The sequence below is a fragment of the Phlebotomus papatasi genome, chromosome 2 (assembly GCF_024763615.1).
Source record: "Phlebotomus papatasi isolate M1 chromosome 2, Ppap_2.1, whole genome shotgun sequence".
Lineage (NCBI taxonomy): Eukaryota > Metazoa > Arthropoda > Insecta > Diptera > Psychodidae > Phlebotomus > Phlebotomus papatasi.
The window spans coordinates 74,294,030-74,311,151 of record NC_077223.1 but is presented as its reverse complement, the minus strand read 5'-3'; the positions used below and the strand labels follow the sequence as shown (position 1 = coordinate 74,311,151).

The 17,122-nt window shown below is 33.7% G+C and overlaps 2 protein-coding genes across 2 annotated transcripts; both read right to left on the bottom strand.

Annotated features, from left to right (window-relative positions):
• Positions 1-9: 9 nt before the first annotated feature.
• LOC129804333 (probable cytochrome P450 4ac1) lies at positions 10-6,002 on the bottom strand. Its single transcript, XM_055851544.1, has 4 exons — positions 5,490-6,002; positions 5,309-5,418; positions 5,045-5,217; positions 10-1,151 (listed from the first exon to the last, which is right to left on the bottom strand). Exons 1-4 carry the CDS (start codon positions 5,653-5,655, stop codon positions 80-82), a joined length of 1,521 nt encoding a protein of 506 aa, XP_055707519.1. The 5' UTR covers positions 5,656-6,002; the 3' UTR covers positions 10-79.
• Positions 6,003-11,753: 5,751 nt separating this feature from the next.
• On the bottom strand, positions 11,754-13,813 carry LOC129804335 (probable cytochrome P450 4ac1). The gene is made up of 4 exons (XM_055851547.1): positions 13,558-13,813; positions 13,363-13,472; positions 13,124-13,296; positions 11,754-13,054 (listed from the first exon to the last, which is right to left on the bottom strand). Exons 1-4 carry the CDS (start codon positions 13,721-13,723, stop codon positions 12,010-12,012), a joined length of 1,494 nt encoding a protein of 497 aa, XP_055707522.1. The 5' UTR covers positions 13,724-13,813; the 3' UTR covers positions 11,754-12,009.
• Between the last annotated feature and the right edge of the window lie 3,309 nt (positions 13,814-17,122).

The window sequence follows — 17,122 nt, the reverse complement described above, 5'->3', positions numbered from 1 at the left end:
TACCTGGTGTTTCATTTTGCAGTTTTATTGATTTTCCTATATTGCATTCAAGTTACAATTCGCAAGATTGCTTTTGGTTCTAAGTTCTTCTTGTGAATTTGATTTTTATGGGATCGGCTGTTCTGAGCACAAGATCAGTAACAAAGACAAGATCCTCCCGTCGAGTAATGGGCGAGAGATGGAAATTGATAAGGATACTCTCGATCACAGTTTTAATCTCCAGCAGAGCAAACTTCTGCCCAATGCAATTGCGTGGACCAGCAGAGAAAGGTAGGTAAGCGAAAGGATGACGCTTTTCTACTTGCTCTGGCAGGAATCTATCAGGATCGAAGCGTTCAGGATCTGGGAAATACTGAGGATCCCGATGGAGATCGAAAATGTGAAGGGCAACAATTGTTCCAGTCGGCACAGGATATCCATTGACTTCTTGTGTTTCTGTCAATTCTCTCGAGATAAATGGAACTGGTGGATACATTCTAAGACATTCCTTAATCACACGATCTGTGTAAACCAAATTACTGTAGTCAGCAATCTCGAGAGGAGCTCCATTCTTCTCCTGTCGGATGGATTTTATTTCCTCATAAACCTTTTCTTGAATATCGGGATTTTGCGCAAGGCAAAACAGGATCATAGTTATCCCTGAAGCTGTAGTATCATGTCCTTCAAAAGTAAAAGTATCCACTTCCTCCCGAATTCCCTCAACGTCAATCAAATTGTTCCTTTCAGCCGTCAAGAGTGTATCAAGCATGGCATATCTCTGCTTCTTCCCACCATAGATATCTTCACTTGTACTAGCCACTGGGACAATGTCCTCCTCATGAAACTCATAGCGTCTCTGTTGAATGATCTTCCTCGTGAAGGAATGGATAGGAGTAAGGCATTTATCTAATTTCTCCTTATACCCCAGAACCTTGAAAATAAAGTCATTGGCCAGCCAGGGCTGAAGACTTCTATCAACCAACAATCTACCAATGCTGTAGATATTATTGCGATAGGCATCTGGTTCTTCCAGAGAGTCCAACTTAACTCCCATCGCGGTCTCACAAATCGTATCAAGGGTATGACGAGAAGTTAAAGGAGGAAGATTTACAATTCCTCGATCTTCAGGATCCAATTTCAATAGTTTTTGAGAAAGGTTTATACTTTCCTCCCTGTAAAAAGGGATTATTTTATATGCTTAGAACCTGTAGAACTTACAATAATAATAATAATAATAATAATGCTGGCACAACATTCCATGAAGGAACAAGGCCTTCCCGCAAGGGGATTTATAGACGTATGCATTATTATTTTTTCTTGTACGGGATGAGGTTGTCAGTCTCATGCCCCGTGGAATCAAGTGCAGTGAAGCTCACTACGGATGCAATCCGAATACCTTTAACGCCAGAAAAATTCCTGGTGACCTAAAGGGGATTCAAATCCGGGACACTTGCATCAGAGTGAGTGCTCTACCACTTGACCCATTGAATGACCCATTGAACCTGTAGTACTAAACTTAAATCAGCAGTTAGGAACTGACCACTTTCCCCTATACTTATTTCTTACATATTTTTAGAGAAGATTTTTTACAATCACGTGTTTTAAGAATTAATTAAAAGTTGTTTACGTAGTGGAATAAAATTAAATATAAGATATGCAAAATAATACTCTTTCAGGTGATGACTAAGTATGTAAAAATAGTGTCATTATAAAGTTTAAGCTATACTATCACATGATTAAATAAATTGCTTTTCTTCCTAAAATAATAAACATTTTTAACTTAAAACAAGTTATTTTAAATAGGGTAAGTGCGCCAAATTCCGGCCAGCTTGCAATTTCGGCCATCCTTTTAGTTCCTCGAATTTCCATGAAGTTTTAGTTTTTACATATTCTAGAGATTATACAATGGAAAAGAATAACAAAAAATGTAGATTCGACAAACGAAATGACATGAAAAAGGCATTAGAAGAATTCCTGAAGGGCAAGGAACTATGAGAATCAAGGTGGCCGAAATAGGGCACCAAAGCTCTGTCAACATTTTTATTCATTTTATAATGTGTTAAGAATGATTTTGGAGTAAATAAAGACGACAAACTGTTAACAAGGTTCTAAGCAACACTCCTTAAAAAGAAGTAATAAAAAAAATCAATTTCTATTAAAGATATTACTTTTCAAACTTGAGACTTTGGCGCTTGCATGCAACTATGCCGAAATTTGGCACACTTACCCTAAATAGCAGTTGATAAAATTTGGCTATTTTAGTTATAATATCTTATGATTTTGCTTTTCAGATTTGTTGTCAACTATGCCTAGCGAAATTGCTTTGATAAAAAATATAAGGATAAAGAGTTTTTGTTAACAAAAGTGCCTGAAAACTATAAATTTATTAGATAAAAAATTAAATATTTAAAATTGCATAATTTTAATACTCGAACTCAAGAAGGGAGTGGGTAAAATCCGCTCTTTTTTCATCTTGTCTTCGTTCTGGAACTTGAACGACAGGGTTGTGCTTTTACATAGTAAAAAATATTTTTTACATTTTACATGTAAAAAATATGTAAAAATGTAAAAAATATGTAAAATGTAAAAAATGTGTAAAATGTAAAAAAGGAAAATTACGCATTTTTGAATCTTTTGAACATTTCCTGTTAGCAATACCAATATTGATATTTCTTATGAGAAATTTCAAGGAAACATTTTTGGGAAAACCATGAAACAAATTTCATTTTGAAAACCCATAGATATGAAGTAATTGAACGATTTTGTACACATTAAACATACTGCCTGTAGTAAAAAATGTTAATTTTTTGTAATTAACACTAAACCTACCGACTGTTTTTGGCCGTTTTTCGGTCAAGTGACAAACTGCGATAATGTAGGATTCTCAACAAATTTGTTTTGTAAAAGAACAATAAATTAAAATTTGAATGCTGAAAAATATGTTACATGCATATTTCAGGAAATTCATAAAGTTTGATAGGGGCATTATACCGTTTAAAATATGTGTTTATTTTAAACTGGTCAATTTGACTGGGTCTTGGTAGGTTTAGCATTAAAAGAACTTCGTCCTTTTTTCACAGATAGATATTTCAGAATGTTGTATATATCCTTAAAATGTTAAGCTTTTTGACCGTTAACGAAAAATAGAATAAAATTTTATATTATTAGTAAACTAAACATGTAAAGCAATGAGACATAAAAATATGATTTTTTCACTATTCGTAATTGGCAAATGACATGACTTGATCAATCAATTTTTAAAATAAAAAAAAACTTTATTATTTTTTATAGTAATTATATAGACTATTTTTTATGAGATTTTGATATAACAATAACCGGCACTGCTTCAGCATAAATTGGTTAATATTGCGTTCAAATTGCGCGCAAGTTACGCTTGAAATAATTTCGCTTGTATGTAGTGCACTCATAGCTTCAACACGAAAAGAATAAATTACAAATAAAAAGCGCACAGCTTCAGCATAAGACGGTTAAAATTGAATGTAAAATCCTCACAGGTTCCGAACGAAACGTTTCGCAATTTTGATCGTTTTACTCAGATTTTGTGCAGGCTATGATCATCCTAGGCTTTGCAAGCTGCTCGACCTCCCGAGAAGGAGCTCTGCCTTATAATTCTTTTTTGGAAATTTTTTTTACAGACCATCATAAAAGCAAATTGAAGTTAAAAATTGTTTAAGAAAAGGTTTCTTAAAAAACTGAAATTATTTGATTGACCAAACCTTTTTAAAATTAGGCCTTTTGACCTTGAATAATTGAAGATGGCGAATTTTCTAATGATAGCTACCGAGGCTGACATGTTCAAGTGGACTACGTCCAAAAAATTGAACGAAATTCTTAGGCCCAATTTTGAGAAAAGTAAAAAAAACATGTTTTTGGTGGAGTTAGAAGGTTTGGAGGGGGGATAATTGGGGTAAGTTAGTTCGCTAGGAAATGTTAACTTATGGGAGGGTCACCGAAGATCGGAAGGTAATATCTCTCGCCGTTTGGCAGCCAGATGGTGAGAAATTGAAAGATTGTGGAAACTGCTCTCTCGTGGAATTCGAGCAGTTAAAAATCAGGGGCACAGAAAAGGCATTTTTATTGGCAAGAGGCGCTCCTGAGCGGTATACAATGAACTTAGAAAATTCTATCAATTCAGGATATATAATATTGTAAAAAATGATTGCCTTGTTAAATAGCATATCTATACCATTAAAATTAAAGCGAGTTGGTTAAACAGATTTTGAAAAATTGCTGCAATCGCTGCAATTGATTGTTGATTTTGGACATTTAAGATTTTAGAGATTGGTACGAAATCTCGAGTTTGAAGTCTGTTTAGAGAGAAATTCTAGATTTTAGTAAAAAATTAAGATTACATTATTCGAAATTCCCAAGAGAACCTTATTTTCATACAAATGCAAAAAGATATTTTTGAAAATCAATGAAAACATATTTCAATTTAATAAACCATCTTGTTCAGAATATTTGTCAGAGATAGTTTTTCTTGATCTCCCATTCTTTTAAAGACGTTCTATTACCTTTAAAAGCAAGGAAAAATTGGAAGCTAAAGTTTTATGTATATATATATTAAATATGAATAATATAAATTATTAATCACTATTGCAACATCCTTTAATACACAAATATGGTAATACAAAAAATATGTAATAATAATAATAAATTTAAGAAATTCAATTGCCTAGAGAAACATTGTTCTCACGTTAATCAACATATTTTATGTTGGATCGACTGTGCTAACTACATTTGCAACAGACACGAAACAAATATAGTTAGCACAGTTGCTGATCCAACCGACGATATCACTATTATTCATCCAACATTAATTACTTATACAGAATTCAAAAGCAGTAAAGCACAGTGTTATACTATAGAGAGAATATAATCTTATGCAATTAATAAAAAATAAATTAAATAAACAAAAGTATAATTAATGCAAATCTTTCTTTAGTAAGTTCCGATTAAATGTCTTGAACCTGGATAAAGTCGCAATTTCTTAATACTATAGCTAATAGGGCACTTTTAAGAAATTATAAAAAGAATTACTTACTGGAAGATCTTGAGAAATTGCTGAAGAATATTAAAATGAAAAGCTGGTGTAAGAATTCTCCGCCTTTGAGACCATTTTGTTCCTCCACTGATTAGCAATCCATCTCCAAGGAATGGAACAAGAAAATTGTACATGAAGCTTTTCTTGGCATGTTTCGAGGAATTGAGAATGTTCTACGAAAAATCAGAATGCATCAAGCTAACAATAAATGCAAATTATATGGATTTACAATTAGTTTTAGAAACTTGTTCTTATAATGCTTACTTCCATATCTTCAGCTTTTATAATGTGCAAATAGATTCGCCCGAATCCGAAGAATGCATAGGATTTCTGAAATGTTTCTGCATACGTCCGAAATAACGTAAAAATACTCACTAAAAAATTATAAGAACAAGAGTGAAACAATTAAAAATTTATCTGGATATATAAAATGAGACTAAATCACCTCGATTGAGAGTTAGTGCAAATTTTACACCCTGCCAGAAAGGCTTAGGATATGGTCCTCCAACTCCAATTGTTGCTGTATATGAGGGTAGACTCCGGAAGAATATTTCCAGGAGGATCGTTGAAATCGCTAAGATCGCAAAGAATATCACCAAAATGTGCAACATTTCTCAATTCACAAGAAAGTCACGATAGTAAATGCTTCACTTCCAATTGCACTATTACTACTGATTGTACAAGTGATCTTTTCCTCGTTACTCGATCTAAGCACGAGAGAAAAATCTCAAGGAGATCGTGTATCTCTATTATGTATCAGCAATTAAAAATCAGTTTTTCCAACGGACGGAGAAAATGCAGAGAATAAAAACAGTTTCTAATCTCGTGTAAATAAGAACAGTAGTACATGATCATTTGTCATCCCAGAGGGGTGACGATTACTGGAAATAATCCAATGACTAAACAAATAGTATCAATTTACGATTACAGATGTGATCTTTCACCTCAATTAAATGAATTAAATGAAGAATTTGTTAATCCTCTACAAACACTTGAATTTAATATTGACATATATATGGAAAAAAGCTTTATGGAATTGTCTTATAATATTTATAAGCATAAGAGTTTAATTACATCAAAATCGAAAGGTTTTAGCAGAGACACACACCTACTACGTATAAAATCATTTTCCCTTTCATTATAACTTCCCTTTTTATTTCAAATTCAAATAATATTTTTCATCTTTTATTTTGCTGTCCGACAAGAACATTCTCATTCCAGAAAGTGTGTAAAATCATTACTCATAAAACTTCATTATTTTTTTTTATATTATATGTGTCTCGGCTAACCTAGAAAATTTCGAATGTATTTCTCTGATCAACGATTTTTGTTAAATTCTCATATTCTTTTTTTAATTTCAATTGTGTAGGGGAAAGTACTCTCCCTTTGAACATTCATGCCTTTGAATAATGCGAATTTCTTTAAGTTTTCCTAAGAGACTTAAACATTTCTATTAAATATATTAGTTAGCTTATTTATGAATAATTGATAATTATGTAACAATCATGTGGAAATATCTTAGAAAAAGTAAAAGAAATTCACATTATTCGAAGCCATGAGAGTTCGAAGAGAGAGTACTTTCCCCTATATATAATGATTTTTGCTTTGAATTAGCAATATGATAAGGCATCGTACCAGAGATACGAGAGAATGAAGAATCTTTTAATTGCCAAATTAATAAACATTTTCCCAAATTCATCTGTATTTACTTCAAGAAGTGTTATACGCCTTCTGTGTCCTACTGTTACGATGAAGCATCAGATCAACTCAATATTTATTCTATAGAACTTAGAACAGAAGCGTTTGTACCATAATAAACGCTCAATCTTAGTATCAAAAATCAAGTGCGTTTTTACTTGATTTTAATAAAATTAATTAAACTTGGGTTTTAACACGGGTCTTGCGTTCGAATGTTCAGGACCTGCACATAAAGGCTATGGAATTTGTAACTTAAATTACTTATTTATTTGGCTTTTACAATGATCAATAGAAGATGTCATTGGAAAAGTATAGTATCAATATTTTTTCTTTCAAAATGTGCAGTTTTTTTTCAAAATTCCTCTTATTAGTGCAATATCTATTTATGAAAAATTAGTTTATTTTAAAATTAGTACCACACGGAGCAAAAAAGAAAGTTTAAAAGTTTTGAACCATCTTGGTAATTAAAGTATCCTTAAAGGGGGTTCTCTTAGGAAGCTAAAAACGAGCTGTTTTTCGCGATTTTTTTGGAGAACAAATAGGAGAAGGTTTCGAAGGTTCGTACTAAAAAAGGAGTCTAAGATTCAAGATTTTTTACTGAATGCCACACACACCGAATCAATTATATCATTATATAAAAAAAATCTCTTACTTATTGGGTTCATAATTCTGCCTCACAAAATTCCTGGAAGTCCTTGGATTTTCCTCTACATGAAAATGAAAATGTAGCTGCATTTTTTACGAATGTGCCCTGGTTAACTCAGCTTCGTACCACTTTTTCCCACCTCTGTAGGCCTCATTTTCCCCGAAAACATTACACCGGACACAAAAATTTGGGCATCACTACTTAGATGGAATTTTCATCTACTTGTTTTCACCGTTTATAGGAGGTATCATGCATTAAAAATCACTTTTAAGCTATTTTTCTAACACATGTTTTTTGACACTCGGAAAACCATTTTTTCCCTGCATTCTGACAGTCAGTTAAGAGCTTGGTTGGGTATGATTCTCTCATAATCACACCTAATGTAATCCTCAGATTTTCTCTAACACCTCCAATGGGTCTTACAGAACATATTTCGGACGTAACTGATTTCAATAATGACTAGCCACCAATTTAAAGTGAAATGTGGAAAGTTCCACTTTAAAACAAGGAAATACGTGTTTTTCTTCGAGATTTTAGTAAAAATTGTTTAATATCCCAATTTTCTTGTGAATTTATTCAGTGGAATCTCTAATGAGTCAAATATCCCGAGCGGTCTGCACAATATGACCCAAAACAGTGAGGAATTCTCAAATTCGGTGGTCAGTAATTTTGACAGATGTTTTTACGAAGCTGCAAAATTCAATTTTCCTGAGCTGCAAAGGTGGTAATTTTTATGAATTTTCCTCCACCCACAAAAACGATCCCATTCAAGCAAAAGATTTTCACGGTAAATAATTAACCCTAATAAACCCTCTATAACTTGGAATAGTTGCTTTTTCGAAAAGACACTTTCAGAGTGCAAAAATGCATAAAATATTACACATCAGAATTACTATTTTAGGCCCATTTTTTATTTTTGCCTTTTGGACCCAGGAAAAAAGGCCTAGGCTTCCAAATTTATCAGGAAATGTGAGATGTAGGACTAGCTTTTAGATTATATGTCCATGGATGAAATTAATTCAGTAACTTGGACAAAAATCAACTTTTACGAAGCTGCAACATTACGAAGGTGCAAAACCTTCCCCTAGACGACAAATCTTCTTGAAATTTTTAGTATATGTTTATATCGTTTATATACATATTTGAGGTTCTTAAATAATTTTTTTTCAAGAAAAAATATAGTACTAAATTGGCGGACTAATGAATAATTTACTGGAGCGTCTCGACGCATTATTCTCTATTTGGCGGGAAATCTGCAGTTCATAATTCTTCTGAAAAAAAGCAACTAAAAACATTTCAATTCTCATAACATAAGTTTATTTAATATTTAAACTAAGAAAATCCGAGGAAAAACGTGAAATCTGTGCTTTTAAAAGAGATGTATTAGGTGAGATTCTTAACAATCTCACCTACTATAATCCTAACAAAATTTCATGTCGTCCGATCGACCTCAAATTTGGCCAAAATGTGTTTCGCCACTTCCTGATTCCGAATATATATGTGGCTAAGTTACGTTCCCGGCCGGCCGGCCGGCCGGCCGGCCGCTCTTTGGAGCTTAATAGCTCCTAAACTAAAAAAGATATCGACTTGCGGTTTTCGGCAAAGGTTATATATCGGGTGAAAATTGCAAATTGGTGCATAGACCCCCCACCCCCACCCCTCCTTCCGCCATTTTGAAGACCCCCCTTTTTTTGTTTTCTCAATAGCTCCGCCCCTATGGCATTCAGCGGACTCAAATTTTAGTATGTTATAGCTGGGCCTTAGAGCTTTCCATCAATACCAAACTTAAGGTCCCCCGACCCCCCTGACCCGAGCTATAAGGGTCCAAAAAAAATTTCTTAAAATGGCCATAACTCCGGTTCTAACTGTCAGAATTTAAAAAGTGAGGGCTTTTTGGAAAGCTCTCGTAAAATGCCACTTCCCCTTCTAACATCGCAAGTTCATAAAACCACCGCTAGGGGCGCTTTTTTTAAAAAGAAAATTTTTAAATCTTAAAAGTTAAATAACTCAAAAATTCCATTGTGCATCGGGCTGAAAATTTAGTATGTTGTAGCCGTTGATTATACCTATCAAACAAAAAAAACCTTAAGTCGATCTAAAACCCCTGACCCGAGCTATAATGGGTCAAAGTTCGAACATTGACCGGCCTCTATCTCCGGTTCTAATTAACATAGCGACCTAAATTTTACCTTTTTGGTTTCGTATCGATGAGCACTTTCAGATGGAAGTTCAAAAAGTCACCACAGGTGGCGCTGTGATAGCGTCAAAATTCATCGAAATTCAAAGTCACTTTTCTCAAAAACGGCATTGTGCAAGTTAATGAAATTTTAGTATGTTGTAGTCCAGTCTAGGACGTTTCCAAAATGGTGCGTATGCGCGCTGTGGTTTCAATAGAACCGGAGATATGAGGGGTCAAAGTTCACAAAATTCAAAAAATCATATCTCCGGTTCTATGTGACCGATTTTGATGAGTGAGGGCTTAAACGAAAGATCTCACCAAATGCTACAACTTTCTAGAATATTTGAACTTCGTGGGACCAACACCAGGGGCGCCACAGTCGAAAAACCAATTTCAATATTACATAACCTCAATTATCTCGACTGTCGCTGAACCGATTTTGATGATTACTTCGACATAATTGTAGAGCACATTTGTCTCTACATTTCGTCCATACATCATTTTCCGCTCAGACTACGCTATCACTCCGATTTTGCCGTTTAAGTGGGAAAAAAATGATTTTTCCCATAATAACGCTTTGAAATCACTCAGATGCCAATTTGACTGCCTCTACTCCACCAAGACACTTAAAATAGGGTTTTAAATGGAAAGTCCCACAAAATACAACAATTCTTTGAAATATTTGAAGCTCAACAAATGACTACTTGGGGCACTCTGGATGAAAAAACGAGTTAAGAAACAAAAAACCTCGCTTATCTTGGCTTCTAAGTAATCGATGAGATCATGTTCTATGGGAAAATTATAGAGAACATTCTGGTCTACATTTCACCCATATATCACTTTTCTGCCAGTTCATCCAAATCCTTGATATTTTGGTTTAAATACAAAATTTGCATAATTTCACGAATTTGATTCAAGATAACTGAATGGCGTCTCCCAACTTCAGCTCCAAATCGAATTTGCATGCACTCCGAGTTAGCTCACGTTAAGAATCTCACCTACATAAGCCGGTTAGGATTATCTGTCCCTTTTTACGATAAAATTTTGACTTTAACATCATGTAAAAGATAGAAAAATAAGTTTTCAGCAATTCTTTTAGTTCAACTAGAAGAGAATTTAATTCCGAAGCAAATAAGCCTTAATTCATTAAAATTGGACCATAAGTTTTTCTCAATTTTCCCGCCAATTCGACAAAATCGTAAAAATTAGAAATGGAGAAAACCGAGAAAACGTACTTCAAAGTTTTGAATGTTGGACCGAGTGCTTAAAAATCTGCTCGGTCTCTGTATCTTCGAAAATACATCGAATTGGCTTCTGAAATTTTTATAGTGTATTCTTAGATAGTTTACCTATTATTTAAGAAATAAAAAAAAAATATAGACCTATTTTGACCTTGTAATTAGGGGAACCCCCTAAAAGATTTTTTTATTTATTTTATTAACTGAACAAAGAAGATTTTTTTTGATCAAAAATGAACATGATCATTTTAAAGTTTTCACTGATCACTGATTAATTTAGACAACGATTAATTGAGACGATCGGTTGCTGCTACATATAAGGTGGCACTTCCTAAACTCATCTGAGTAGCTCTTTGAATCTTAACAATTTTTCTTTTTTTTTAAACTATTTTTTTATTATTCTTCCTAAATCTCTTTTTTTCAATGATTATTTTTTTTTAATTTTGCAGTTTTTATCTTTCATCTGTCACAAATTTGTAAGAGGGAAATACCCTATTTTTTGTGATGAATAAATGAATTGAATTGAATTGAATTTATTGACCACGAGTTTTATTGATAAAAGAAACAAGTGATCAGTAGAAAATAAAATTTGGTCAGTAAAAAACCTGAACCGTCCAAATCGTCTAAGCTAAATCTTTACAAAAAGAATAGTCTAATTTATTTTATTTGTAGGTAATATATTTCCAAGTAAAAAATAATTATTTTCGTTTAGCTAAAAATTGTAAAAAAAAAATAATTCTAAATTATTTAATTATTGCTATTTATTTTTTATATTAATAGCTTAGTTTTGATTTTTATTACTAATTTTAAGATTCATTGAGTCGAGTGTTCCATATTTATTTGAATGTCTTTAGTGCAGCAGAATAAAATTGAAAAAAAAAAAAAAATTTCAATATGTCCATTTTCATTCCAAGTGTGAAGGGGTCTTTAGGAGTTAAATATTTAAGATTCATTTTAAAAACTTGTTTTATTCCACACTAAAGTCGCCTGAGCAGTAATTTGTATGTCTTTTTGCTCACTATGAGTGTTCATTACAAATGGAAATTGCTCTATAAACACCTTTCTTCTTCCTCCTTAAAATTACATAAGAAAAATCACTCAGAATTTTTCTGAAACAAAGTTATTTTTAAATGTTAATTGCGGTGGAAATAGAAGTAAGAATTGATTTAGTATTATGTATCATTGTATGTAATCTTGTTGAATTTTATGATCGCCTCGTAAACTTAATCTTTATGGGATCGGCTGTTCTGAGCACAAGATCAGCAACAAAGACAAGATCTTCCCGTTGAGTAATGGGTGAGAGATGGAAGTTGATAAGGATACTCTCGATCACAGTTTTGATCTCCAGCAGAGCAAACTTCTGCCCAATGCAATTGCGTGGACCAGCAGAGAAAGGTAGGTAAGCGAAAGGATGACGCTTTTCTACTTGCTCCGGCAGGAATCTATCAGGATCAAAGCGTTCAGGATCTGGGAAATACTGAGGATCCCGATGGAGATCGAAAATGTGAGCCTCAACTAATGTTCCTGTAGGAGCAGGATATCCATTGATCAATTGATCCTCTGTTAATTCTCGTGATATGTAGGGAACTGGTGGATAGAGCCTCAGGGATTCTTTAATGACCCTATCTGTGTATGTCATATTGGTGTAGTCAAAAATTTCGAGACTATTTCCATTCTTCCTCTGGATAATTTCCATAATTTCTTCATAAACTTTCTCCTGAATACCGGGATTTTCTGCCAATGAAAAGAGGATCATATTGATAGCTGAAGCTGTAGTATCGTGTCCTTCAAAAGTGAATGTGCCCACTTCCTCTCGAATCCCCTCCAAATCAATTTGATTGTTCTTTTCAGCAAGTAAAAGAGTATCCAGCATTGCGTGTTTCTGTCGTCTGTCGTAAATCTCGCAATCTTGCTGATCACGATTGTCCATGAACTTGATATTTCTCTGACGGATGATTTTTCTCGTGAATGAATGTATAGGTTGGAGTATTTTATTCAGTAATTTTTCATAGCCCAATATCCTGAAGACAAAGTCAGAATTGAGCCAGGGCTTTATGAAGCGCAATACAAGGACTTTTCCGGCCTGATGGATACTTTCACGGTAAATTTGCGATTCTTCCTGGGAATCCAATTTGATTCCCATGGCTGTTTCGCAGATCACATCAAGTGTATGTTTTGAAATCAATTTTGGAACTTCTACAACAGTTTCGGATCTTTCCAATTGAACAATAAGTTTGGCACCTTCTTGCCTGAAAAGTTGGTATTCTCTTGTTTCAATGAAAAAACAAAAATAGAAAAATTTCTTAGTTAATAGTTACTGAAAGATTTCGAGGAATTGCTGAAGTATGTTAAAATGAAAAGCCGGCGTGAGTATTTTTCGTCTATGAATCCACTTTTTCCCGCCACTGATTAGCAAACCTTCTCCAAGAAGAGCCAACAAGTATCTATAGACAAATCCTTTTTTCGTGTGTTTCGCTGAACCCAGGATTTTCTGTATGTTTACAGAGATGATTGAATTTAAATATTATTCAAGATAATAAAAAAAAATTAAAGTCACCTCCATATCTTCTGCTTTTATCACCCTCACATATGCTCGCCCAAGACACCAGAAAACATAAGATTTTTTGTATTTTTGAGCAAAATCTCGGAAGGATGTAAAAATATTTTCTGTATTTAACATAACACAATTATATTAGGAAAACAACAGTTTGAATTAAGTTTATAAAGTTTTATTGACACTTCATGCACAAACCTCTATTAATTGTGAGAGCCAATTTAATAGTCTGGCAAAATGTTAAAGGATCAAGGCCACCAATCCCTAGAGCCACTTTGTATGAAGGGTGACTCTTATGATAGATATCTAATAGTTTGATAACATAAAAAATAAAAAGCACAACCGATAGAGAGATCATCCACATTTTCGAAATACAAAACAACTGAAGAACTTCACTCAAGTTTCAAAAAGCTGTAGAGTACCAATACGGTAAACCACGTCGTACTATCAACTGTGGAACTAGTTGGCAGAGCTATGCATTTAAATAGATGTACTTTTTATCTGTGATTGATCTTGATCACAGCTATTGTGATGCTACACTTCAGTTAACTATGATCGAACTTAGTTAACCGTGGTATCACACTAGAGAATTTCACATTAAAATTTTAATGTGATTCACATTAATTGTTGCTGATATGTGTCCTAATGTGCAATTTTCGTCAAGAGCTTTTAGAAATCAATTCATTTAGTGATAAAAAAGTGGACTCGAGTCACAAAAATTGGTTTAAATAGACTAAAATAGCATTAAATACGATTGATAATTAATGAGCAAATTAATGAGAATTGAGCAAATTTATGAGCAAAATTTGCTCATTCAATTTTCATCAGGTACTACTTTATTGCAGTCATTCGGGTGATTTCTGCGCCACTATTTTCTCATCACTTTATTCGTGATTAAATTGTGATAAAAAGTAGTGCTAATAATTACTATTTATCGCGCACGAGATGGAGGAAGGACAAAAGATCTTGAAAAAGATCGGTGCAAAGGATAAGTAAGAAAAAAGCTAAACAAAAATGTGTTCGATCTACATTTTATATTCCTTCATAAACTTCTAGGATTTCGTGGTCAAATGAGATGGTGGCCGAATTAATTGAGGCTGTGCATCAGGAAACCGTCATTTGGGACTACAATTGCCGGGAATACAAAAATAGAAGCAGCCGATCTGATGATTTTCAGGCCGTTTGCGACAAATTGAGCCACCATTCGCCGGAACTCATACCTCAGGCGGGATTTGGGTGATATTGACTCCCTCATTTTCGTAGTTTTCTTTTGAAAATAAAGCCCTACGATCTGAAGCAACTCTTTAAATTCCCCCGAAGTCATTCGGAGAAAAATATTATGTACAAAAAAATCGCCCCAGAGAATTTCAACGACACCACGTGAAGGTCACGTTAGGAGCCAATCTCTTGCCCACAACCTCCTTCTTCTCGCTTAGCGGTTCCTTTTGCACGACATAAAAGTAGCGTACATGAGGAAAACTTCCTCTTCTTCACTAAAATCGCACATTTTCGCTCAAACGACTGAAATGCTTAAAAAACAAAAACCGACAAAAACACTAATCTAACAACCCGTGTGCCATCGTGACATTGAGCAATTCTAGCAATGTGTTCTGACTAAATCAGCGATTTCGAGTGGTTCAAGAAATTTTAATGAGCAACTTTTCACTTTAACTTTAATGTGAAATTTTCTAGTGCGATAACTCCGATGATAGATTCTTTTCATATTTCTTATTTCATTCTGGAAACATCCACAATTTAGATAATCTTTCTTTTATTTTAGTAGAATAGCTTAATTTATAGTTTTTGGTAAAATACTAACGGTGGCAATAGCACAAGTAAATCAAGGAGATAAAGTCTCTCCATATGCGTTAGGGGGTGCAATCTTTTCAGGACAGGAAAACACAAAATTCTTTGCCAAAGCTTTCGATGCTTCAACGCGCCTTCCGCAGTGGCTAAAATTGCTGCAAAATTTTATTGAATTCTGGTTTATTAGACATTTTTAATTCTGAAAAGACCCACTTCCAATAAGAGTAATGGATCACATCTCCCACAAACTCGAACAAGCTTATCATTTGTTCTAAGTACCTGATAAATAATGCATTTATTGGCTTATGATGAGACCCCGAGAAAATAGCACTAGAAGTGAGGCTCAAATTATTATGCCACAATTGTAAAGATCTTGTACGAATGCATCTAATAATTCAATTCAAATTTATGCGCATTTTTGCTTTTCACGATGTATGATTATCTAACTAAACCTAAATTAAATTTTAAAATTTCTTTCTTCAATTTGAAAGGATATAAATTATAAATAAATAGTCAATAGATATCGCTTTTCATAAAAAATTAATGCAAAATGCAGTCAATCAGAGAGAGCATGAAAGGACTAATAATATTTTTTTGTGATTAAATATTTAGTTATATAATAAGAATACTTAGTTTACTAAAATTATTCATCGCTCATCAACTTTCTCTGGAGTAATAACTGGAGTAGTATTTTTGTTCATAATGTAAATACCGTATAAAATTCATCATACTTATGGGATCCATGGGGGTAATGGTGCTATTACAATAAAAAATGAACATGGGAAATCTTTCTTCTGAACACTTTTTTAGTACATGTTTGTTACTCATACGATTCTGCTTTTTGGACTTTTCTTTTTGTGTTGGTTCTTGTCACGACTGTTTCTTCAGTCCTCGTCGTATTCCAAAACCAGTAAACAGTCGTGATAGGAACCAATACAAAGAAAAGTCGATTACGCAGTAGCACATGAGAGCAGTCATGTACTAAAAAATTGTTAAGTTCAGGAGGAATGTTTAACTTTTTTCATTTCAAATAAGCGGAAGTCTTCATGGAGGTGCGGTCTTTGTCTTTAATTTTTTTAGTACTATATGGCTGTTCTTAATTACCTCTGTGGGGTTCCGGTCAAAAACCCGAAAGCCAAAATCCCGAAAGCCAAAATCCTGAACGCCAAAATCCCGAATTCTTCAAAGTGTTATAGCTTCTCCCAGGATTGCACAAACGCATGCTGGAGACAAAGGGAAATTTTCTGTGTCTTTTGGGAAATTATTCTACAGATTATCCTCCATTCCATATACTTAATTTCATTCCTTTGAGGATTTTAAACATTTGGAATTTCGGCATACGGGATTTTGGCCCTTTCGGGATTATGGCGTCCGGGATTTTGACTTTCGGGATTTTGGTTTTGGGGATTTCGATTGCCTCCGACTTCTGTGTTATCGACTTTTCTCTGTGTTGGTTCCTGTCACGAATATTTTTTTCCAGTTTTATTGTGTTCCAAATGTATAAGAACCAAACACTCGTTACAGGAACAAACACACAAAGAAAGGTCGATAATGCAGAGACACATGAGAAGAACCATGTACTAAAAAAAAAATTAAAGAAAAAGCATATGATGCAATTTGAATGGAAAATGAAAATTGAAAACCTCTCTCCTGAATAACTTTTTAAGGCATGGCTATTCTGAAGTATTTCTGTATCATTGACTTTTCTTTGTAATGATTCCTGCCTCGACTGTTTTCCCCAGTCCTAGTCGTGTTTTAAAACCATTAAACAGTTGTTACAGGAGCCAAAAGAAAGTAAAGTCGATAGTGTAGAAACACATGAGAACACCAAGGTGTTAAAAAATGTTCAGGAGAAAGATATCCCCTTTTTTCTATTTTTTTTAACTTCATTGTTCTCACGTAATTCTACATAATCGACTTTTCTTTGTCTTGATATGCGACTGTTTGGTAGTTTTAG

What these genes read in the sequence shown, in the direction of transcription:
- LOC129804335 (XM_055851547.1), bottom strand. Translation starts at nt 13,723, where the DNA reads ATGTGGATGATCTCTCTATCGGTTGTGCTTTTTATTTTTTATGTTATC. An exon ending in GGCTCTCACAATTAATAGAG is followed by an intron (nt 13,473 to 13,557) that starts GTTTGTGCATGA and finishes TGTTAAATACAG; the next exon opens with AAAATATTTTTACATCCTTC. An exon ending in TAAAAGCAGAAGATATGGAG is followed by an intron (nt 13,297 to 13,362) that starts GTGACTTTAATT and finishes GTAAACATACAG; the next exon opens with AAAATCCTGGGTTCAGCGAA.
- LOC129804333 (XM_055851544.1), bottom strand. Translation starts at nt 5,655, where the DNA reads ATGTTGCACATTTTGGTGATATTCTTTGCGATCTTAGCGATTTCAACG. An exon ending in TGCACTAACTCTCAATCGAG is followed by an intron (nt 5,419 to 5,489) that starts GTGATTTAGTCT and finishes ATAATTTTTTAG; the next exon opens with TGAGTATTTTTACGTTATTT. An exon ending in CAATTTCTCAAGATCTTCCA is followed by an intron (nt 1,152 to 5,044) that starts GTAAGTAATTCT and finishes CCCTTTTTACAG; the next exon opens with GGAGGAAAGTATAAACCTTT.